Source organism: Stegostoma tigrinum, chromosome 10, assembly GCF_030684315.1.
Source record: "Stegostoma tigrinum isolate sSteTig4 chromosome 10, sSteTig4.hap1, whole genome shotgun sequence".
Classification (NCBI taxonomy): Eukaryota; Metazoa; Chordata; class Chondrichthyes; order Orectolobiformes; family Stegostomatidae; genus Stegostoma; species Stegostoma tigrinum.
In genome coordinates, this window is record NC_081363.1 from 17,298,290 (window position 1) to 17,320,133 (window position 21,844).

Sequence of the window (21,844 nt, forward strand, 5' to 3'; positions counted from 1 at the left end):
ACAACACCTTATAGTTGAAAGTCGACTCAGCATGGTATTTGATTGTATTGAATTTGTCCTGCTTTTTGGGGACAGTACATTCTTAGGCAATTTTCCATGTTATCGGGCTGACGTCATAGTTGCAAGTATAATGGGATATCTTGGCTGATGGAATGGCTAGTTTCTGGAGCACAAGTTTTCAGCTTTAGTGCCAGGATGTTGTCGGGATCTTTGTGCCTCCATTGCCTTCAGCTGTTTTTTGACACCATGCAAAATGAATAAAATTGGCTGATGTCTGGCTTCTGTGATGTTGGGAGGAGGCCAAAGTAGATCATTCTCTTGATATTTGTGTCTGAAGATGGTTGCAAATGCTTAAGCCCCATCTTTTGAACTGACATACTAGCCTCGCCCATCATTGAGAATGGGGATTTTTATTGGAGGTTCAGCCACCAGCTTGTTCTTTTATTGTTTACCACCATTCATGACCGCTGTAGCAGGAGTGCAGTACATATACCCGATTTGTTGGATCGAAAATCATTTGAGTCTGTGTCTGTATACTAAAAACTCTCCAAAATTACTTCAAACTTTTGAATAAGAATTTCTGTTTTGACAAGCTCTGTTTTTTAACATCGTCATCAAAGGTAATATATTAAATCATCTTTGTCCTTAACAGATAGGTAATAAATTAGAGATAATGGGGACTGCAGATGCTGGAGAATCCAAGATAACAAAGTGTGAAGATGGATGAACACAGCAGGCCAAGCAGCATCTCAGGAGCACAAAAGCTGACGTTTCGGGCCTAGACCCATCATCAGAGAGGGGGATGGGGAGAGGGTTCTGGAATAAATAGGAAGAGAGGGGGAGGCGGACTGAAGATGGAGAGAAAAGAAGATAGGTGGAGAGGAGAGTATAGGAGGGGAGGTAGGGAGGGGATAGGTCAGTCCAGGGAAGACGGACAGGTCAAGAGGCAGGATGAGCTTAGTAGGTAGGAAATGGAGTTGCAGCTTGAGGTGGGAGGAGGGAATAGGTGAGAGGAAGAACAGGCTAGGGAGGTGGGGACAAGCTGGGCTGGTTTTGGGATGCATTGGAGGAAGGGGAGATTTTGAAGCTTGTGAAGTCCACATTGATACCATTGGGCTGCAGGGTTCCCAAGCGGAATATGAGTTGCTGTTCCTGCAACCTACGGGTGGCATCATTGTAGCACTGCAGGAGGTCCATGATGGACATGTCGTCTAAGGAATGGGAGGGGGGGTTAAAATGGATCGCGACTGGGAGGCGCAGTTGTTTATTGCAAACCGAGCGGAGGTGTTCTGCGAAGTGGTCCCCAAGCCTCTGCTTGGTTTCCCCAATGTAGAGGTAGCCACACCGGGTACAGTGGATACAGTGTACCACATTGGCAGATGTGCAGGTGAACATCTGCTTAATATGGAAAGTCATTTTGGGGCCTGGGATGGGGGTGAGGGAGGAGATGTGGGGGCAAGTGTAGTACTTCCTGCAGTTGCAGGGGAAGGTGCCGGGTGTGGTGGGGTTAGAGGGGAGTTTGGAGCGGACAAGGGAGTCATGGAGAGAGTGGTCTTTCCGGAAGGCAGACAAGGGTGGGGATGGAAAAATGTTTTGGGTGGTGGGGTCGGATTGTAGATGGCGCAAGTGTCAGAGGATGATGCGTTGTATCCGGAGGTTGGTGGGATGGTATGTGAGGACGAGGGGGATCCTCTTAGGGCGGTTGTTGCAGGGGCGGGGTGTGAGGGATGTGTTGCGGGAAGTGCAGGAGACACGGCCAAGGGCGTTCTCGACCACTGCGGAGGGGAAGTTGCGGTCCTTGAAAAACGTGGACATCTGGTATGTGCGGGAGTGGAATGCCTCATCCTGGGAGCAGATGCGGCGGAGGCGAAGGATTTGGGAATAGGGGATGGAATTATTGCAGGAGGGTGGGTGGGAGGAGGTGTATTCTAGGTAGCTGTGGGAGTCAGTGGGCTTGAAATGGACATCAGTTTCTAGCTGGTTACCTGAGATGGAGACAGAGAGGTCCAGGAAGGTGAGGGATGTGTTGGAGATGGCCCAGGTGAACTTGAGGTTGGGGTGGAAGGTGTTGTTGAAGTGGAGGAATTGTTCGAGTTCCTCTTGGGAGTAAGAGGTGGCATCGATACAGTCATCAATGTAACGGAGGAAGAGGTGGGGTTTGGGGCCTGTGAAGGTGCGGAAGAGGGACTGTTCCACGTAACCTACAAAGAGGCAGGCATAGCTTTGGCCCATGCGGGTGCCCATGGCTACCCCCTTTGTCTGTAGGAAGTGGGAGGAAGTGAAAGAGAAGTTGTTGAGGGTGAGGACGAATTCGGCTAAGCGGATGAGGGTGTTAGTGGAGGGTGACCGGTCGGGCCTGCGGGACAGGAAGAAGCGGAGGGCCTTGAGGCATGAGGAATGCAGGTGTATAGGGACTGGACGTCCATGGTGAAAATGAGGTGTTGGGGGCCAGGGAATTGGAAGTTCTGGAGGAGGTGGAGGGCGTGGGGGGTGTCACGGGCGTAGGTACGGCATTCCTGGACCAAGGGGGAGAAAATGGAGTCCAGATAGGTGGAGATGAGTTCGGTGGGCAAGGAGCAGGCTGAGACAATAGGTGGATTTTGGGAAGGAGCTAGAAACGAGCCGTGCGGAGTTGGGGAACAACAAGGTTGGAAGCTGTGGGTGGGAGGTCCCCTGAGGTGATGAGGTCATGGATGGTATTGGAGATGATGGTTTGTCACCGCAGGAAGTGCTACACTTGCCCCCACACCTCCTCCCTCACCCCCATCCCAGGCCCCAAGATGACTTTCCATATTAAGCAGATGTTCACCTGCACATCTGCCAATGTGGTATACTGTATCCACTGCACCCGGTGTGGCTACCGCTACATTGGGGAAACCAAGAAGAGGCTTGGGGACCGCTTTGGAGGCTTGGGAACACCTCCGCTCGGTTCGCAATAAACAACTGCACCTCCCAGTCGCGAACCATTTTAACTCCCCCTCCCATTTCTTAGACGACATGTCCATCATGGACCTCCTGCAGTGCCACAATGATGCCACCCGTAGGTTGCAGGAGCAGCAACTCATATTCCGCTTGGGAACCCTGCAGCCCAATGGTATCAATGTGGACTTCACAAGCTTCAAAATCTCCCCTCCCCCCCACTGCATCCCAAAACCAGCCCAGCTTGTCCCCACCTCCCTAACCTGCTCTTGCTCTCACCTATCCCCTCCTCCCACCTCAAGCCACATCTCCATTTCCTACCTACAACCTCATCCTGCCTCCTTGACCTGCCCGTCCTCCCTGGACTGACCTATTCCCTCCCTACCTCCCCACCTATACTCTCTCCACCTATCTTCTTTTCTCTCCATCTTCAGTCCGCCTCCCCCCCCTCCCTATTTATTTCAGAACCCTCTCCTCATCCCCCTCTCTGATGAAGGGTCTAGGCCCAAAATGTCAGCTTTTGTGCTCCTGAGATGCTGCTTGGCCTGCTGTGTTCATCCAGCTTCACACGTTGTTATGTAGGTAATAAATTAGACCACTCTGCAAAGTAATGCAAATAAAGTACCTTTATTTTGAATTCAGGTATTTATGTCTCCGTGCTTATATTTTAGGATAAAGAGGTAGAGTATGGAGGAGCTGCGCCACGCGTCCTCAGCCTGGATGATTACTTTATGACTGAGGTGGAAAAAGTAGTGAAGGACCCAGACAGTGGCAAGCGAATCAAAAAGAAGGTAAGCATTGAGAAAATTAGTGCTTTGTTTCAAATAGAAAGAATCAACCATACTGGAATCACTGATGGCACCAAGATATGCCTTTGATCTCTGAAGCTTGAGATTCAAAATCTCTTTCTAAAATAAGAGTATCAAAGAAAATTATTGGTAGTGTGGTTTCCAATCAAGTTTCTATCATGAAAACAGACAATTTGTAAATAGATTAGCTTATTGCAGTTGGTCAGGCCTTTTATTTGAGAACTTATGTTTAAACAGTAGCTTACACATTTTCATGTGCATCATAGAAACTATTCCCATTGGGTATTCTGTAACTACTGTACGAAGATGCACAACAGGTTTATAATCTCCAATTTAAGAATTTTCCTGCATTTGCTCAGTTGCCATAAGATGTAGAACTAGTAGTAGACCATTCAGCCCATCGAGTCTGCTCCACTGTTAAGTGAAATAAGAGCTGATCTGATAATTCTTAGTTCCACTTTCTTGCATTTTCCCTGCAACCCTTGATTCCCTTACTGATTAAAAAATTTGTCTACCTCAGCATTTAGCATACTTAACATCCTCCACAGCCCTCTGTGGTAAGGCATTCAACAGAGTAATAACCCTCAGAAGAAATTCGTCTTCATCTCTGTCTTGAATGTGCAACCCCTTATTCTAAGATTATGTCACAAGCGGCAACAACCTCTCTATTTCTACTCTATCACTTCCTCCAGGAATCTTCTAAATTCCAATGAGTTCAAGCCAAACCTACTCAACCTCTTCTCAGAACTCAGTCCCTTCATACCCAATATCAGCCAAGTGAACCTTCTCTGAACTGCCGCCAGTTAATATCTCCTTCGATAAGGGGTGCACAGCTGTTTAGTGTTCCCACTTTGGTCTGACAATTGCCTTGTTTTTTTTTTGCAAAACCTTCTTACTTATGCACACTTCATTGAGAAAAATAAAGGCCAACATACCATTTGCCTTCCCTATTACATGTTGAACTTGGACGGTAATTTTTTGTGATTCATGCATGAGGTCGCTCCAATTCTTGTTTTACTGCTTACTTTCTGCTGCCTTTTTCCATTTAAATAATATTCAGCTCCTCATCTTACCACTAAAATGCGTAATCTGACATTTTCCTACATAATTTTTCATCTGTCAACTCTTTGCCCACTTGGTTAAACTGTCTCTATCCCTCTGCAGACTCTTTGTCATTTTCACCACTTGCCTTCCCACTTACTTTTGTGTCATCTGCAAACTAGGTTATAGTGCATCCACTTCCCTTAGTCATCAATACATTTTAGAAATAATGGAGGTTCCAACACTACTTGTTTCAGGTCGTCATCCTGATCCCTTATCCCAACTCTCTCTTCTATGATAACAAAGTGTGGAGCTGGCTGAACACAGCAGGCCAAGCAGCATCTCGGGAGCACAAAAGCTGACGTTTTGGGCCTCGACTCTTCATCAGAGAGGGGGATGGGGAGAGGGAACTGGAATAAACGGGGAGAGAGGGGGAGGCGGACCGAAGATGGAGAGAAAAGAAGATAGGTAGAGAGGAGAGTATAGGTGAGGAGGTAGGGAGGGGATAGGTCAGTCCAGGGAAGACGGACAGATCAAGGAGGCGGGATGAGGTGGTAGGTAGGAAATGGAGGTGCGGCTTGAGGTGGGAGGAAGGGATGGGTGAGAGGAAGAACAGGTTAGGGAAGCGGAGACAGGCTGGGCTGGTTTTGGGATGCAGTGGGGGGAGGACAGCCCAGCTCGTCCCCTCCCCCGACTGCATCCCAAAACCAGCCCAGCCTGACTCCGCTTCCCTAACCTGTTCTTCCTCTCACCCATCCCTTCCTCCCACCTCAAGCCGCACCTCCATTTCCTACCTACCACCTCATCCCGCCTCCTTGACCTGTCCATCTTCCCTGGACTGACCTATCCCCTCCCTACCTCCCCACCTATGCTCTCCTCTCTACCTATCTTCTTTTCTCTCCATCTTCGGTCCGCCTCCCCTTCTCTCCCTATTTATTCCAGAACCCAGTCCCCACCCCCCTCTCTGATGAAGGGACTAGGACCAAAACGTCAGCTTTTGTGCTCCTGAGATGCTGCTTGGCCTGCTGTGTTCATCCAGCTCCACACTTTGTTATCTTGGATTCTCCAGCATCTGCGGTTCCCATTGTCTCTCTTCTATGAGTTAGCTAGTCTTCTATCCTTGCTAAAAGCTTTCCTCCAAGCCATAGGCTCTTATCTTAGGTAGCCAAATGTGTAGTATCTTATAAGCTTACTGGAAATTCAAATATGTTATATCCACTGCTTCCTCCTTATCTATCCTGCTTATTACTTCCTCACAGAATTCTAATGAATTCATCAGGCATGATTTCCTTTCATAAGCCATGCTGACTCTGCTTGACTAGATTATATGTTTCTGGGCCCTCTGCTATTACATCCTTTATAATAGATTAACAGTTTCCTAAAATCACATGTCAAGCTAACTGGCCTATAGTTAGCTAATTTCTGTTTCCTGCCTTTTTTAAATAAAATGTTTGATAATTTTCCAATCTTTGGGACCTTACCAGCATCTAAGGATTCTTGGAAGATTGCTGCCAGTGCATACAATAACTCTAAAGCTACTTTCTTGAATATCTTAGGATGCATCCTATGAAGCTCCGTGGACCGTTATCGGTCTTTAGCCTTGTTATTTCCCCCAATTTTTTTTTCCCAGTGATTATTATTGTATTTATTTCCTTGCCACCTTTTACTCCTTGATTAATTTTGGAATGCTATTACTGTCTTCTTCTATGAAGACCAATGCCAAGTATGATTCAATTCCTCTGCCATTTATTACTACTTTAGCCATATTTTCTAAGGGACCTATGTTTACATTTGTTGGTTTTTAAAACTTTCTCAGCCCTCTGCTTATCACTAACCTTTATCACATTTGCATGTTTCTTTCCGTCCCATTTGAAACTATCCTTAACTTTTCTGGTTAATGACAGTTGACTTATTCCCTTCCTAGAATACTTGTTCCTCATGGGACATATCTTTGCTGTGAGCCATGATCTATTTACTTAAATGTCTGTCGATTGTCACTTATACATTCAATGATCTGTAAATCACAAGAAAACCTCCTCCATCATCCAGTGAATTACTCAATCGAACCATATTTATATCAGACTTAAAATTTCAGAATTAAAACATTTATTTAACTATTATTTACAAAGTTTATCTACTATGAATCTTACTAATTTCTGTAAGTAATGTTGAAAGTAAAACTATTGGTCTAAGTTATATCATCAGGACCTTCGAATAGGGAAACCAAAAAGGAAATAAAGGAATAAGTGACTTATGTGATTGCTTATGAAACTCCAGTCTTTTTCTTTGAAGTTTGACAACAAAGTTGCACAAATCTTGCCAATGACATTTGGAATCTCATTTTTATAGGTCCACCTGCCCCTGTAAACATCAGTAATTACAGTTTTGCTGAATTTTTCACTTTACTTACAGCTGCCATTTAAAAGTTAATGTAATGGTGGCGTTACCTGGCAGTGGTGTAATTCATTGCTAATAGTTTCTTTGATTCTATTGCCCACGTGACTAAATGTGAGCTGGTCAGTCTAAAGCTAGACTCCCACATGCATGGTATCACCCCGCTCAGTTTGTGACATTATAACAGTTTAATCTAGACTGAAGCATGCAAGGTGTCAACTGACAGACATTGCATTTTTTGTGTCATTTTTCAAATGTGTATAAAAGCTGGCTATCAAGACTTACAGTAATAACCTGTTAATACATACATCCAGTGCTGGAGAAAGAAATAACTATTTGGTTTCTAATTTTCTACTATCCTTTATGTTAGATACTAGTTAGAAATGCAGAAAAGTTTTGAGGGATTTATCAGTGGTAGGATTACCCTACTAAATTTACATGCTGAACAGTTGTGTAACTGAAACGCAAGATTTTATTAAAATTTTACTTCCATAACGAGTGTGTCCAAACACTTGTTTTATGCATTTGATTGAAGCATTAACACTGGAGTGCACAATTTTCAGCCTGCTTGAATTCCTGGGTCAAAAAAGTTTTGTTTTGTGCATAAGTCCTAATTAGCATAGACAACAATCTTTCACAATGAATATATTTTAATTCTCATTGTAGTGAAGATTGTAATATGCAGTGGTTTATCTCCTTTTTCCTCTAAATCCAGCTTAGTGTTAGACTGAAATCTTTGACCCATAGAATTTTAAGTGCTTATGGCTAAAACATAATGGTTTGGAGGAAGATGCATTGATAGTCTGCATCCACTGCATCATCATCATCATAACTCCCATAGTTTTCTTTCTCTCTATCACGCATGCATTCACTCACAGGCACTCATACACACAAATATTGTGTGCTCACACAATGATGAAAGATCATCTTGACTTGAAGCATTAATTCTCTTTTTCTGTATAGATGCTGCCTGACCAGCTGACTGTTTCCAGCGTTTCTGTTAGAATTTCACATCTGTGACATGCACAATGTTCTGCTTTTATGTTGTTGTTTGATCTGAGATGTACTAAAGTTTGGAGAAATAACCAAACCTTTAACAGGTCCTGGAAGAAATCAGTTCTTGTCACCACTGCTGTGTGTACAAGTGAATCTGTTTGGACCTCAACATTGATAATGACACTTTCTTGTCCCAGTTTCTTTTCACTTTCCCATAAAGGGACTCAATACCATTTATGTCAGTGCAATTTTGAACTGCTTGACTTATGCACTGCAAAGTGCTTTTGTGCTGCTCTTCTTCTTGCATGTATCATTGTCCCAATCATCCGTGGAAATGACTCCATTAGAGATGAGTTTCAATAGCTTGTGCATTGGTGGATGGATATTCTGTTGCACTTGTCAATAGATTAGAGATGCTGAAATTTTAGGCTTATAGTTTGTAGACATTAGGTACGATGAATTATCATTTTCTTTCCAATTACTTGGAAAGTCAGAATCTAATCGGGTGACTTTTGCATCATCAAACATCTGTCTTCTTTCTGTCTTTCATCTCTGTCCCTTAGGTCCTCGAGTATGAATATGAGCCAGAAATGGAGGACACATACAGGAGCAGCATGTTTAAAACATTCCGAAAAACACTAGATGATGGCTTTTTTCCCTTCATCATTGTCGATGCCATCAATAACAGGGTGAAACATTTTGAGCAGCTATGGAGTGCAGCCAAAACTAAAGGCTTTGAGGTGAGTTAGTAGCCTACATTTATGTAACTTAGATAAATATTCAAGCTGTTTTACAGAGCTACCATCAGGGAGATGTTACGTTTAGAACAAAAGTGGAAAATATTGGGAAGGTTCTACAAAGTCTTGGTTGAAATGGTGTGTTTTATGGAGAATCTTTAAGAAGGTTGCAGACTGAAGTCGTTTTATGGTGGAAATTCCAAATATGTAGCCTTTTTGCCTGCATGTTCAGCTGCCAAGCGATAAAAATGTTCATAACTGGATGCTCTTCATCATTTGTAAAAATTCCTACTATCTTTAAGTGACCTCATTTAAATTCAGAATAGTCAGAACTCCATTGGTGAAAGGAGTGTGATGTGAAGAAAAGTTTTTTTTAAAATCTTACTAAATTGCTTATTGCCTATATCAATGTTTAAATGTTTTCTAAAAGGTAGAGAAACAATTAAATTGTCAATTAATTGACTATTTTAAGCAATCTGCCAATAGGTATATTGTTTGAATTTACAGTGTTATGTTGTCTGTCAACTTGACCTACTTTGAGTTGGATAAGAGAAGTTGGATGCACTGATGGAATTTCTGCCACCTCATTTCTCTTTCCAGGTTTATATCGCAGAAATGAGTGCAGATAATCAGACCTGTGCCAAGAGGAACATTCATGGACGTAAACTGAAGGAAATCAACAAGGTGAATAATCAGGGCTTTCATTTCTTTAAGCTTTTGAAAACGACCTTTCATCATAGTTTAGCATAGTGCTGAAGAAATTAACTGTTTTCACGTTTCTAGAGTAGCTCCCGAGAGTTTTGTCCTTTGTGGAAAGGTAGGGTGTAGGGATAAAACTAACATTCCGCCTGATTGTTTTTGTTCCTGTCGGATTAATTTTAGATTATCCCTTAGGTTCTTCTGTGAAGCCTCTCTAGAGTTTATCTCTCAGCCTGTAGAAGAAGTCGAATGTCATTCCTTAGGTTCAAACTAGGAAATACTAACTCTGTGATAACAAGCTATAGAGCTGGATGAACACAGCAGGCCAAGCAGCATCAGAGGAGCAGGAAGGCTGACATTTCGGGCCTAGACCCTGCTTCATTTTCTGAAGAAGGGTCTAGGCCCAAAACGTCAGCCTTTCTGCTCCTCCGATGCTGCTTGGCCTGCTGTGTTCATCTGGCTCTATACCTTGTTATCTCAGATTCTCCAGCATCTGCAGTTCCTACTATCACTGAATGCTAACTACGTCCACTTTTCCTACTCCCACTACTTAATTTATCCAGTCTGGATTTGCCTGTTTCACATTTGCTGTCTTATATGCATTTCAGATGCCTTCTTTCCAGTTGAAAAGTCGTTAGTCTTTCTGGCTTTGTATCCTAGACGCGTGCCATCAGAGTTAATCTTACGGTGCTTTACAGTAGTGCTTGCAGGAGTTGAACAATTCCATTATCAACCATCTGGACCATTGGCTTCAGTCTGCACATAAAACAAGCACAGTGTAAACATAACTCCATGACTTTGCATTTCAGTTGTTTTCACCGTGTGGTTGAATATTCTTTCAGTTTCAGTAATGGGCAAATTTAATTTGGAGCCAAATAAAATTTCTTGGCCTTGATGTATGTTCAACTCTTGTCAACAATATGAAAAGGGTTGATTATTTTTCCATTCAATGTGCGCTGTTTGCCTTTTGTATTTTATTTAATTTCATTTGTTTTTTGTCTGCCAGCAAAGATTTTGTTCAGCCAACTTGAATGTTTGATTTCCCCTGAATACGTTGTCCCTCCGAGTTTGGTAGTAACAAATTTGGCTGCCTTCTGTTAAGTTTTTGAGCATAGATCATTTATGAAAATGGAACAAGATTATGTTTTGGCATCCTATTTATTTTTGAACTTTTTTTAGCTTTACTTCTGCCATCAAAAATAATATCTTTAGAGACAGCCATAAAAAAGATTTTTGAAAGGAAAGCTATTGCCAGGTTTGCTGATTGACTTAATAAATGTTGATTCAAAATGATGAAATGTGAAGCAGTTCCATTTCATTGGAGCTATAATGAGGGTATTTCAGCTGTGAAAGGTAAGAAAGTAAATTGTGTGGAGAACTGAACAACTGTTCACCTGTATTGCTCCTTCATTGGAATGCACCTGTGTTCTACAGTTCTGGGCTTCCTACAACAGAAAACGTATTGAAGCACTAGGGAAAAAGAAAACAGAAAATGTTACAAAAAATTGAGGTGTGTAACTGTTAATAAACAATTGGACAGTCTCCAACTGGGGATCTTCAACATTATGAGCTGGTTTGATAGATTGTATTCAAAACTGTTCTCACTTGTAGCTAGCTCTAGAATACAGCGATATAAGTAGTTTTTTCTAAGTACAAATGAAATAATTAATTTGGTAAAAATTTCATTCCACACAGTGTGGAACTTGTAGATCTGTGGAGTACTTGAAGCAGTTCGCTCAACCCAACAGAAACAGAACCTTCCAACTTTTACATTGAGTTCCGCTTGCAAGCTTTACTTATTATTTGTTGTACCCACGTACTAACTTTTTGTGATACATACACTACAACACCCTGATCTTTGTGGTTCTCTTCGTTTAGATAAAACGCTTTTTATAAATTCTTCCTGCCAAAATGGACAGCTTCACATTTTCCAAAGCTGTACTCTATTTGCAAGTTCTATGTCCACATACTTATCCTATCTATGACCACTCCACAACTTACTTCCCTATTTATCTTTGTCCCTTCAGCAAATTTAGCAAACATGTCTTCGGTCCCTTCGCCCTCGTCATTTACATAGATTGTAAGAAACTGTGATACCTGTGGCACACGACTCATTCCATAATGCCACCCAGAAAACTACCCATTTAAGCCTACTTAACAGTTTTCTGTTAACTAGGTAGTCTTCTATCCATGTCACCATGTTATCCCTTGCACCATGAGCTTTTATTTTCTATAATAAACTTTGTGGCACCATATCAAATGTAAATCTAGAGATTTAAGTATGCTATATTCACTGGCTCCCTTTATCCACAGCAGTTGTTACTTTCTCAAAGAAACCCAATAAGTTGGCTGACCATGATTACCCTTTCAGAAAACCATGGTGACTGTTTAATTACTTAAATTCATCCAAGTGCCTTGCTATAACATCTTTCATAATAGCTTCCAACATTTTCTCTCTGACAGATGGGTAAGCTAAAAGGGTTGTAGTTTCCTGCTTTCTGCCTTCCTTTTTGAATAACAGACTTAAATTTGCTGTTTTTTAACTAATGGAACTCACCCAAATTTAGATAGTTTTGGAAAATTAAAGCTGCTACAAACCGCTTACTGTTAGACTCTAGGATGAAGTCTATTAGGACCCAGGGACTGAGCCCACAACTCCAGCAATTTGATCAGTAGCAATTCTGTGGGATTTTAAATTTTTAAGAGTTCCTGCCTTGCTTTCATTTCATGATTAAAGCTATTACAGTAATGTAACTTTTGTCTTCTGTGAAGAAAACTGAAGCAAAATACTTGTTTAATTCATCTGCTCTATTCTAACTTTGCTCACCTCCAAGAAACTCTGCAATAGCAATAGTTACCATAAAAATTTCCACTTTCTCCTTCTTAATTCAATAAATTGATGCTATGCAAAAAGACAGGAATCTCTTGATTCATCATTCATATTCAGGACCAAGATTGAGAGCAAGTTCTAGAAAGAAAAATGTTATTGTCAAAATTGTTTCAATACTCAGCAACAAATGGTTCTTAGCAACTGTCCTCATTTATTAGATATTAATTAAAATTAATATTCATTAAACCATCAAACATTGACTGAGACTGTTGATTAATATGTAATTTATGCTTTATAGATGGCTGAGCATTGGGATTCAACTCCCCGTCACATGTTACGTTTAGACATCAGATCACTGCTCCAAGATGCTGCAATTGAAGAAGTAAGTGGCCCAGAATATATTCAGGCTTGCCATTATCTATTCTTTGTGGGTTGTAGTAACATTTTGCAGACTTGCAGTTACTTTAGGTTGCCAGCTGGATGCTTTGATTTGTATTTGAGCTGTTATTCATAATTGGAAATAGTGAAAGATCAAAGGGAGAGAACGAGAGCAATTTTCTCTTGAACACTTTCTTAAGCTTAGTGACTACTCAGACCACTGAAAGCATCTACACATGCATTACTGATATCGTATGTACAATTCCATGTGCAATGACATTGGAATCTTCGCATGCGCAGGCAGTGCCCACAGTGGCTGCCACAGGAATAGTGGGGTAGCAAAGAGACAAGGTAAAGCTTTCTTTCCCCACTGGCGTAGATCTCTGCTATCTCATCATTCACTGCCTGGCCATCATTCACTGGTGGAGAGGTACGTACAAGTGGGCCTCCATCATTGTTTTAGAACATACTCAGTGCCATTATCAGCAATGGTCATTTGCATGCTTTTTGGATCTACAATCTGAAAATTTGCATGGGCAGGAGGAGCGGCTGAGAGTCTGTAGGCTGACAATCCTGGAAATTAACTTTAAACTGAAAAACACAGATGAGTCTTCTGGCAGCTATAGTTTGTTGCTTGATAGTGACTTGGCACCGCAAACACATGTTGCGTGTATGCACTCACTGCACCATCTAGTTGTGACATTCACATCAAATAATGCAGCCCAATATCCAGAGGTTTTTCAACCAGGATCTTTGCTTTCCAAAGTTGTGCTGACTACTGAAATCTCTTTTTCACCTTACCTCCAGAGTTGTGCAGCACCTTTGCCATTGAGGCTGTATTTCTTCTTTATCCGTATGACAACAAATTATTTCATTTGTAAATTAACATATTCCAGTTGTCTGGTGATTGCTTCCTTTCTTGACTAAAAGTCCAATGTTTATTCAGTGCTGTAAGGTTAAATACCTTTTAGATCCAGTTCACACTTTAATCACGCTGTAATATCTTTGAATTGATGGCAACTAAACTTATCTTCCCTATTATAGAAAATTGAATTAAGTGCAATTAAAGCAGAAAATGCTGCAGGCAGCATTTGTGGAGAGAAACAAAATAAACATTTCAAACATCATATTTCATGTTCAATTTTTATTTTGTCTCTTCACATGCAGAAAATTCCCACATTTTCCATTTTTATTTCAGATTTGTGTCATCCACAATATTTTCATTTGAATAGAATACATTCTCATTTTTAAAAATTACTGAGTATTGATTTGTCTGATTTCAAGTTATATTTGTATCCAGTTCATCATAGTGTTGGGACTTACAGTACAGCAAACATGTGCTTTATAGAAATGAATGAAGTTTGGTTGGCAAGCCATCCATTATGCACTTATGCATCTCTGATTTGTACCTAGGTTTGCCAACTGCTTGGTAATTATTGTTGGCAATTCTTCTATTGTCTAATGAACCATGAAAGGGAAAGGCATTAGTTAGATGCAGAACTTCTTTTTGAAATGTCATTTGTATAAATTTTTGTTCTGAAGGTTGAAATGGAGGATTTTGATCCAAATACGGAGCAGCAGCCACAGCAACAAGAAGAACAGCAACAAGAGGACTCTAAGAAGGATGTCGCTGATGATGAAGAGTGTGAGACGGTAGGAAATATTGTCGCAGAATTAAGTTCTTTACCTTTCTTCAAGTGAAATTTCTTCCCCGTGCACTTTTATACCGGTGTACCTGTCAGTAAGAAATTCAATATAATGTTCCTGCTTAGTATAAGAAACATTGGTACTGTTTTTAAAAAAAAGTCTTAGAGCTTTGGGATCTTTGTGTGATCCTTGTATGAGATCTGTGACCTGTTGACCAGGCATTAAGTTCATGTTATAGATCTGGTTAATAGCACACAATTATTCGGCATGAATGCAATATTGATTTTTTTTTAAAAGTAATCAACTCAGTCTTGAATAAAACTGTTGCAGCTATGTCGAATTATAGATATATTATCACACCTAATAGTGTTGTTAAACATGCAATACCTATATCTGCGGAGGTATTAAGACCAAGTCCTTGTTAAATTATTTGTTTCAGATTGTATCTACATTATGGGATATAGTAGTTGTTTATAGGTTGAAGCCAATTGCCTGAGTTTGGCAATGATGCCAGAGCAGTTAAGCTGCCAACAAAAATGTAGCAATTTAGATGGTTTTTCCAAGTCAGAACAATGGCTATCTTATAGCAGAGGTGACACCGAACAGATAATAAGTCATTCACACCTATATGTTTACAGACAGCAAACCAGGAATTAAAGCTCTGAACTCTTTCACTTTTAACTTCAATTTTCAAATTGTAATCTAGATGACTGGACTAGTACAGAATGCAATTTGCTGTCAGTTTCAGTAATGATTACAAAAGCAATTAGTTTTTCTGCCGTAACCATCACAAAACCAGGCCAGTGTTACCAAAAGTCTGCTTTATCAATGTATATTTGAAGTTAGTCAAGTCTCTATAACAGTGGTTTTTCATGAGATTGTAATCAGCAGTCACTGATGACTCCAAGATGTGAACTGTCTGTGATTGACTAGTGTCAGTAGTTTATAGTACCTGGATAGAATTTTGGCAAGTTCTTTCAGACTGAAAGAACTTTAAAAAAGGAAAGTTTTTAAATTGCCTTAGGAAATCAGTGTGTGTCACTTTGATCAGAGTAAAGCATAGTTAACTTGCAGAAATTATGACGCTCAGTTTGGAGTTTAGAAGGATGAGGGGGGATCTAATTGAGACTTTCAGAATACTGCATCGCCTGGACAGAGTGAATATTGGGAAGATGCTTCCATTCGTTGGAGAGTTTAGAACCTGAGGGTACAGCCTTAGAGTAAAGGGAAGAACTTTTAGAACGGAGCTAAGGAGAAACTGCTTCACACAGAGAGTGGTCAATCTATGGAATTCTCTGTCACAGAAGGCAACGGAGGCCAGGTCATTGAGTACATTTAAGACTGAGATCGATAGGTTCTTAATTATCAAGGGTTACGGGGAGAAAGTAGGAGAATGGGGTTGAGGAACTTGTCAGCCATGATTGAATGGCAGAGAGACTCGATGGGCTGAATGGCCTAATTTATGCTCCTGTGTCTTATGGTCTTGTAATTTGTGCAGAGCTGAATCCCACTCTTTAAAAATAAATAAATTGTCTTTTATAATTTTGGTTGCTGGATAAATGTTGGCCAGGACACTGAAAATTAGTCTGCTCATTTTCCAGGATGCTTGGGGTTTTTCTCATCTCCTTTAGAGGGAAGGTGGGTATTTCATTGGGGAAAATATGCCCGATAGCACAAGCAACGTTTTACCAAACTAAGTAAGACTCACTAAATCAAGATTTTATTTTTTAGAAAAAGCAACCCCTACCCTACTCTTCATGTTTTTTTGACTAAAAATTGTAGACAGTAGAATTCTTTTCCATGGTTAGCCGTTGAAGCAGCATTAGGTTTGTTGGGGTAGTTGGAGAAAAAGGTTCAAGGGCATTTGCTAACACAAAGACAACGTATGATTTGATCTGTTTGATTGCATAAAATGGTATGGGTATTTGAACTAAGTGGCCTGTTTGCTTGTCATAACTTCTGTTTCTGTGTGGATGCACAAATGCAGTCTTGTAGGGCAATTATGCTTCTGCAGGTAGTTGACATTCAGTGAGTAATGAGACGTGTCCCTATACATTTCTTACTGACACGAATACCTGATGAGAAGCTAACTTTGAAAGATATCACACAATCTGATTATGTCTTTCCTGTTTCAGTAAAATTAATTTTATGCTCCCTAGTTACAGACTACTTTGGAAGATTTTTAGTAAACATGTGGCATCCTAATTCTTTAAATTACTGAATTTATTTTACTATAGAGATGTATGAGACGGGTTGCACTAATTTGTTGTATTTTTTTAGAATGCTAATTTTGATTTTAGATAACTACAGACATGTTGAATTTTGAGGATTATGAATTCTAAACCTTAAGCGTTGGAATTCTGTCCGTAGAACAATCTTTCCATTCAACATTTGCCAGCATTATTATGCTGTTTTAAAATATGTTTGTTTTCACAAATGTTACTTAATACATGACAACCCAGCAAATTCCTTTTTCTAGCCATGGAAACGCAATCTTTTGTTTTCCAATGAACGACTAATTTTGGATACGAGGAGATGTTCTTTCCTCTGATACTAGTGTATAAACCATTTGAAATACATAAAGATATACCTTTATTGTACCACTTTTAAAGATACCTGAAGTTTGGGATTACACAGTACCTAGTAATTTAATTTCCCAAGCATTGGCTTTTTTTTGATGTGGCTTATAAGTTTATTTTGTAATTACTGAATTATATGAATAGACTTGGAGAAAAATTTCAAATTTGATAGTTTGTAAAGAAAGTTGGTACAAATGCTTCATTATTAAGCATCTGCATATGTTCATTTGTATACATTGTGTAGGTCGTGTGTGGGGGATATTTGGGAGAAAAAGACACATTTTTCAAGTGAACCACCATTACTACCTCCATGCTGTGGTATCTTGATTGTGTTTTTCTCTTGGTTTGTGTTGCATTCATTTTCCTGATGGAGAGAGTCGTTGTCTTCAATACTATATAGTGTTAAACATTTCACTCTAACCAGATCAGCTTCTCTGTGTGTGTGTGTGTATGATTTAGGGTTTCGTGACAAAAAGCAAATGGGAAATGGACACATCGGAAGAAAGTCTAGGTAGGTACTGATCTTTTTCTTCTTTGACTGAAGGTCATGGTTCTAAAAGCTAACAGCAAAACTGTTGGTAGCCTTGGATTTCCACATGTACATCCTTATAGTGCTTTTTTCATGACAGCCAATTAATAACCAGTTTGATGAGAACATTTAACTGAAGATGCAGCAGTTGTTGCCTGTTGGTAGACCAGGGAATACTTAGCAGTGTTTTGCTGAACCTTGTGTTAGAAGTTGCAGAGTACAATAAACTATTAATCCTTGGATAAAAGCAAGTGAATTTGACTTAAATGGTTGCTGATTATTTTTTCTATCATATTTGATTATTTTACTGTGTTTCTGTGCTGTGAGAACATCACAATTTTACTGCAGCATTATAAACTACTGAATGATATTTACATATGTGATGCATAGCGAAACTTGAAAGCTGACACTGTACAGTCTGCAGGAAGGCAATTGAAGATTCTCTGTATGTTTGTAATCAATATTTGCTGTACAGTTCAGTTACTTTTTAGTTTTAAGTATAAAAAATATACAGTATCAATATTCATGAAACATATTGTGGATTTAAATGAGATCTTGTTGCACAGTGCATTAGTAATTAGCATGTAGATGCATTACTGAATGCATGTAGTGTTAAATTCCTATATAGTAATGATGTTGCAGTGCATACTATTTTTAATAACCTGAACTGCTCACCAGCTTAGATGCTGACTTTAATGAACTGTTATTCATATTGGAAATGAAAATGCAGTGCGGGTGGCTTTCCTTACTGTTCTGTGCACTTGAATTTCTGGCAGAAACTTAGTTAACACTGCCTTCATCTTGAGAACTTAAAACCTTCAATGATATTCAAATTTACCTAACATGGGTAAAATTTAAAGGGAGCTGTTGGCTGGTAGTCAGATTTGTACATTCGTAGTGCTTCATTTTCTTAAAATATGTTTATCACAGAATTGTTATTTTATACAGTGACCCGAGTCCAGCTAGCAATTTTCTATAGAACAAATGTTTTGCTGGCTGGTCACACAGATAAGTTTGCATTTGTTGGGATTATAAAATGCGACTAAATTCAATCAGTAGTGAATAGATTAATCTTGTAGCTTTCTTTCCTAAGAATTTTTAAAACCCTTTATATTGGGTATACTAATTAGAGCCATTTATTGGCAATGACTTATGGTAGGTGGTGGCAGAGCTCTGCCCAATTATTTATAATTTGAGTTGTTTAAGAAAGATGTGGTAAATATTACAACGGGTCTGTTTAGTTTGTGTAATTCACAGAGGGTAGTTGATCTAAATTTTTTGCATTGACACTGTGTCCTCCGATTATTTTAGCTTTCATTGAATATCAAACAGCCCCCTAGTTGCATGCTTTTGTTGCATGCCTATATTATGTGTGAAAAGAATATTGTGATAAGACATGTCAATTTCCTCACTATGTTGCCCCCTTGCTGTGTTGACTCTCCTCACCAGTACTCCTGAAATTGTTCATCAATCATCCAGTAGTGTCCATTTGTATCCTGACTGTTGAGCTTGTGGACGTTTATCCTGACACTTTAGAACCACGGTGTCCCCAGCTATAACATTTCAGCTCCTACAGCTGGATACCTCAACCTCATTTGTTCTTATATTTGTTACTGAGTAGAGCTTGATTGATTGCTGTCACATCGACTGAAATGAAAAGCATTGTTTTGCATACTATAGATCGTACTGTACAAAATGCATCAGGATAGCAAAATAGAGTGCAGAATACAAAGTCAGAGCTGCAGCGAAGGTACACAGAGAGAGAAATCAGAATTAACACTTGAGAGGTCCGTTCAAAACTCTGATAACAGCAAGGAAGAAGCAGTTGTTGAAATTTTTCTATCTTCTGCCTGATCAAAGAGGGTGGAAGACAGAATAACTGGGGTGGGAGAGATCTTGGAATATATTGGTTGCTTTCCCAAGGCAGTGGAAATTGTAGATGGAGTCAGTGGATGGAAGGCTCGTTTGCATGACACACTAGGCAGTGTTCCCGACACACTGTAGTTTCTTGTGGTCTTTGGAGCAGCAGTTGCAATACCACCTTGCGATCCATCAAGATGAAATGCCTTCTATAGTGCACCTACAAAAACTGGTAACAGTCCTTGTGGACATGCCAAATTTCCCTAGTTTTTCAGATTAAGATTCAAGTGGAGTTGTTTCATTGATGAATATTAAACCAAATACGAGGACGTATTGCTTTAAGCTACTTGAAATACTTGGAAACAAAATAGAATAGTGTTGAAAACTTTATTAATGACCTTGATGCCATTAACATTGGGGTGGAGGCAAGAACACAGCATCCCACCTAAACACTCAAGTGTATGCCATCTGTATTTAAAATGACCATATATCCCAAAGGAATTATATTTTTTACAATATTAATCTAATGTCTCTAATAGAACATTCATTTTCAGTTTGTTCAGATGAAATATTTTTTCTGGGTTTTTTTTGAGAATTTCCAGCATTACTACTTCTGTCGTTCACTTTCATGTGCCATGCTGTGTTGTTCTCTCTCCAGTCACTTAACATTACTGTGATATATACCATTGCTTGTAATAGAGATAAGCCCAATATGTACATTCTTTACATTTTTCAAGATCAGTGGTTTACATATAAACTGCAGTGTTTAATGCATTGCATTTATGTTATTTATCTTAATAGTTCTGAGTTATCGTATTGTGTCTGTTTTTCTTTTGAAATAATTTTTATTTCCATTTAACAGAGACCTATAATAGTTCAAAGAAAGCATGTGAAATCTGCACCAAAAGCAGAAGTGTACAAAAACCTGTTGAAATCAGTATAATAAAACATATCATATAATTTAATGTATGACCTGATATTATAAAGTATATTTATTAATTTCTGAAATGATACATTAATTTCCATATAACATATTTAATATTGAGTTTTGAGAAGATTTGTAGCTCAGGTTGAGGTTCTGGATGTGAGTTTACTCGCTGAGCTGGAAGGTTAGTTTTCAGACGTTTCGTCACCATTCTAGGTAACATCATCAGTGAGCCTCCAATGAAGCGCTGGTGTTATGTTCCGCTTTCTATTTATCTGTTTAGGTTTCCTTGCGTTGGTGATGTCATTTCCTGCATTGGTGATGTTTATATATATTTAATATATTTAATTTTTTTTTGAATAGTGCAATTATATCCTTAACCTCCAGTAACACTTTGAACTTCTCTAGGGCTAAAGTTATCTCATAATTATGTCTAACTGGATCTTTGTTGGTAGTATGTGGTAAGTACGTAATTGTGGTATTTGGCTATTGCCATCAGTGAAAACTATGATTTGAAATGTCAAATTTAAATCTAAAAAGAACTGCAATCCAGCATGGCTGACAATATAAAATAATATTCTGGGAAAGTTTCCTTTCATTGCATCTTTTGTCTTGCCACCTAAAGGATTTTGAATTTTCCCTTAAAAATCAGGATAGGAACCACCGCAGCCTTTGTTCAAGCACTGTAGTGAAGGGGATCCATAACAAATTACTTGATCCTACCTGTTGCTCAGTAGTTAATTTTTGTGAGAAAAGAGCCTCTTCTTAATTTAAGAAGTTCCTTTTTTTTATTGTGCTGGAAAGGTTTGCATATTTTGTTATCTTTTAACTTTAGCAGGCTTGAAGCATTTTTCATCGTTGAAGAGCCATGTAATGTTATTTGGTTGTCTTGTGTGCTGCTTCATTACATTTCTGCAGCTAATTGACTTACGCACCTTTTTTTTAAAACAGAAAGCAGTTCATTTATATGTATAGCTGAGACTAAAACAAAGGACATTAGTGCTTGCTGCGGATTTTCAGCTGAAGTTCTTGCGTAGTTGGCAAGAATGGCTAAGAGAATATTCTGTGATTTTGTACATTTTGGAGCAATTACTGCTTTTCATACTTGATATTCAACTTAATTTGTTTATCATTTAAGTTTAACAATATACATGTGCATTAGCATGGTGTTTTGTGATTTTTATTTGCTTTTAAAGATGTTTCATAAGAAGAATAAATTTCAGGAGAAAGTTGGTCAGTTAAAATAGATTTTCATTGAAGTTAGTTTATTATTTTCATCAAATCATTATAGAATATTCCAAGATCAGTAATATGGTTACAATATGTGTTTGTTGGGAAGCCAGTCATTTCAGCTCTTTGCAGGCATCTTAGGCCCAACTATATTCAACAGCTTTATTGATTACCTTCCTTCTACCATACAGTTGGAAGTGGAGATGTTCACTGATCATAAACACATTTGTATTTCCTTGAATAATGACTCAGTTTGTGCTTTTATACAACG

The 21,844-nt window shown here is 39.3% G+C and overlaps 1 protein-coding gene across 2 annotated transcripts in view; it reads left to right on the forward strand.

Annotated features, from left to right (window-relative positions):
* Positions 1–21,844, forward strand: part of LOC125455528 (YLP motif-containing protein 1-like) — a 158,131-nt gene that overhangs the window by 90,552 nt on the left and 45,735 nt on the right. For both annotated transcript variants that reach the window (XR_009446222.1, XM_059649041.1), the window contains exons 14-19: positions 3,591–3,710; positions 8,723–8,899; positions 9,497–9,580; positions 12,724–12,807; positions 14,346–14,456; positions 17,489–17,540. Coding sequence is in view for 1 of the 2 variants with exons in the window: in XM_059649041.1 (XP_059505024.1) it covers positions 3,591–3,710; positions 8,723–8,899; positions 9,497–9,580; positions 12,724–12,807; positions 14,346–14,456; positions 17,489–17,540 (628 nt within the window). In the remaining variant the exon portion in view is untranslated. The remainder of the gene's footprint in view (positions 1–3,590; positions 3,711–8,722; positions 8,900–9,496; positions 9,581–12,723; positions 12,808–14,345; positions 14,457–17,488; positions 17,541–21,844) is intronic.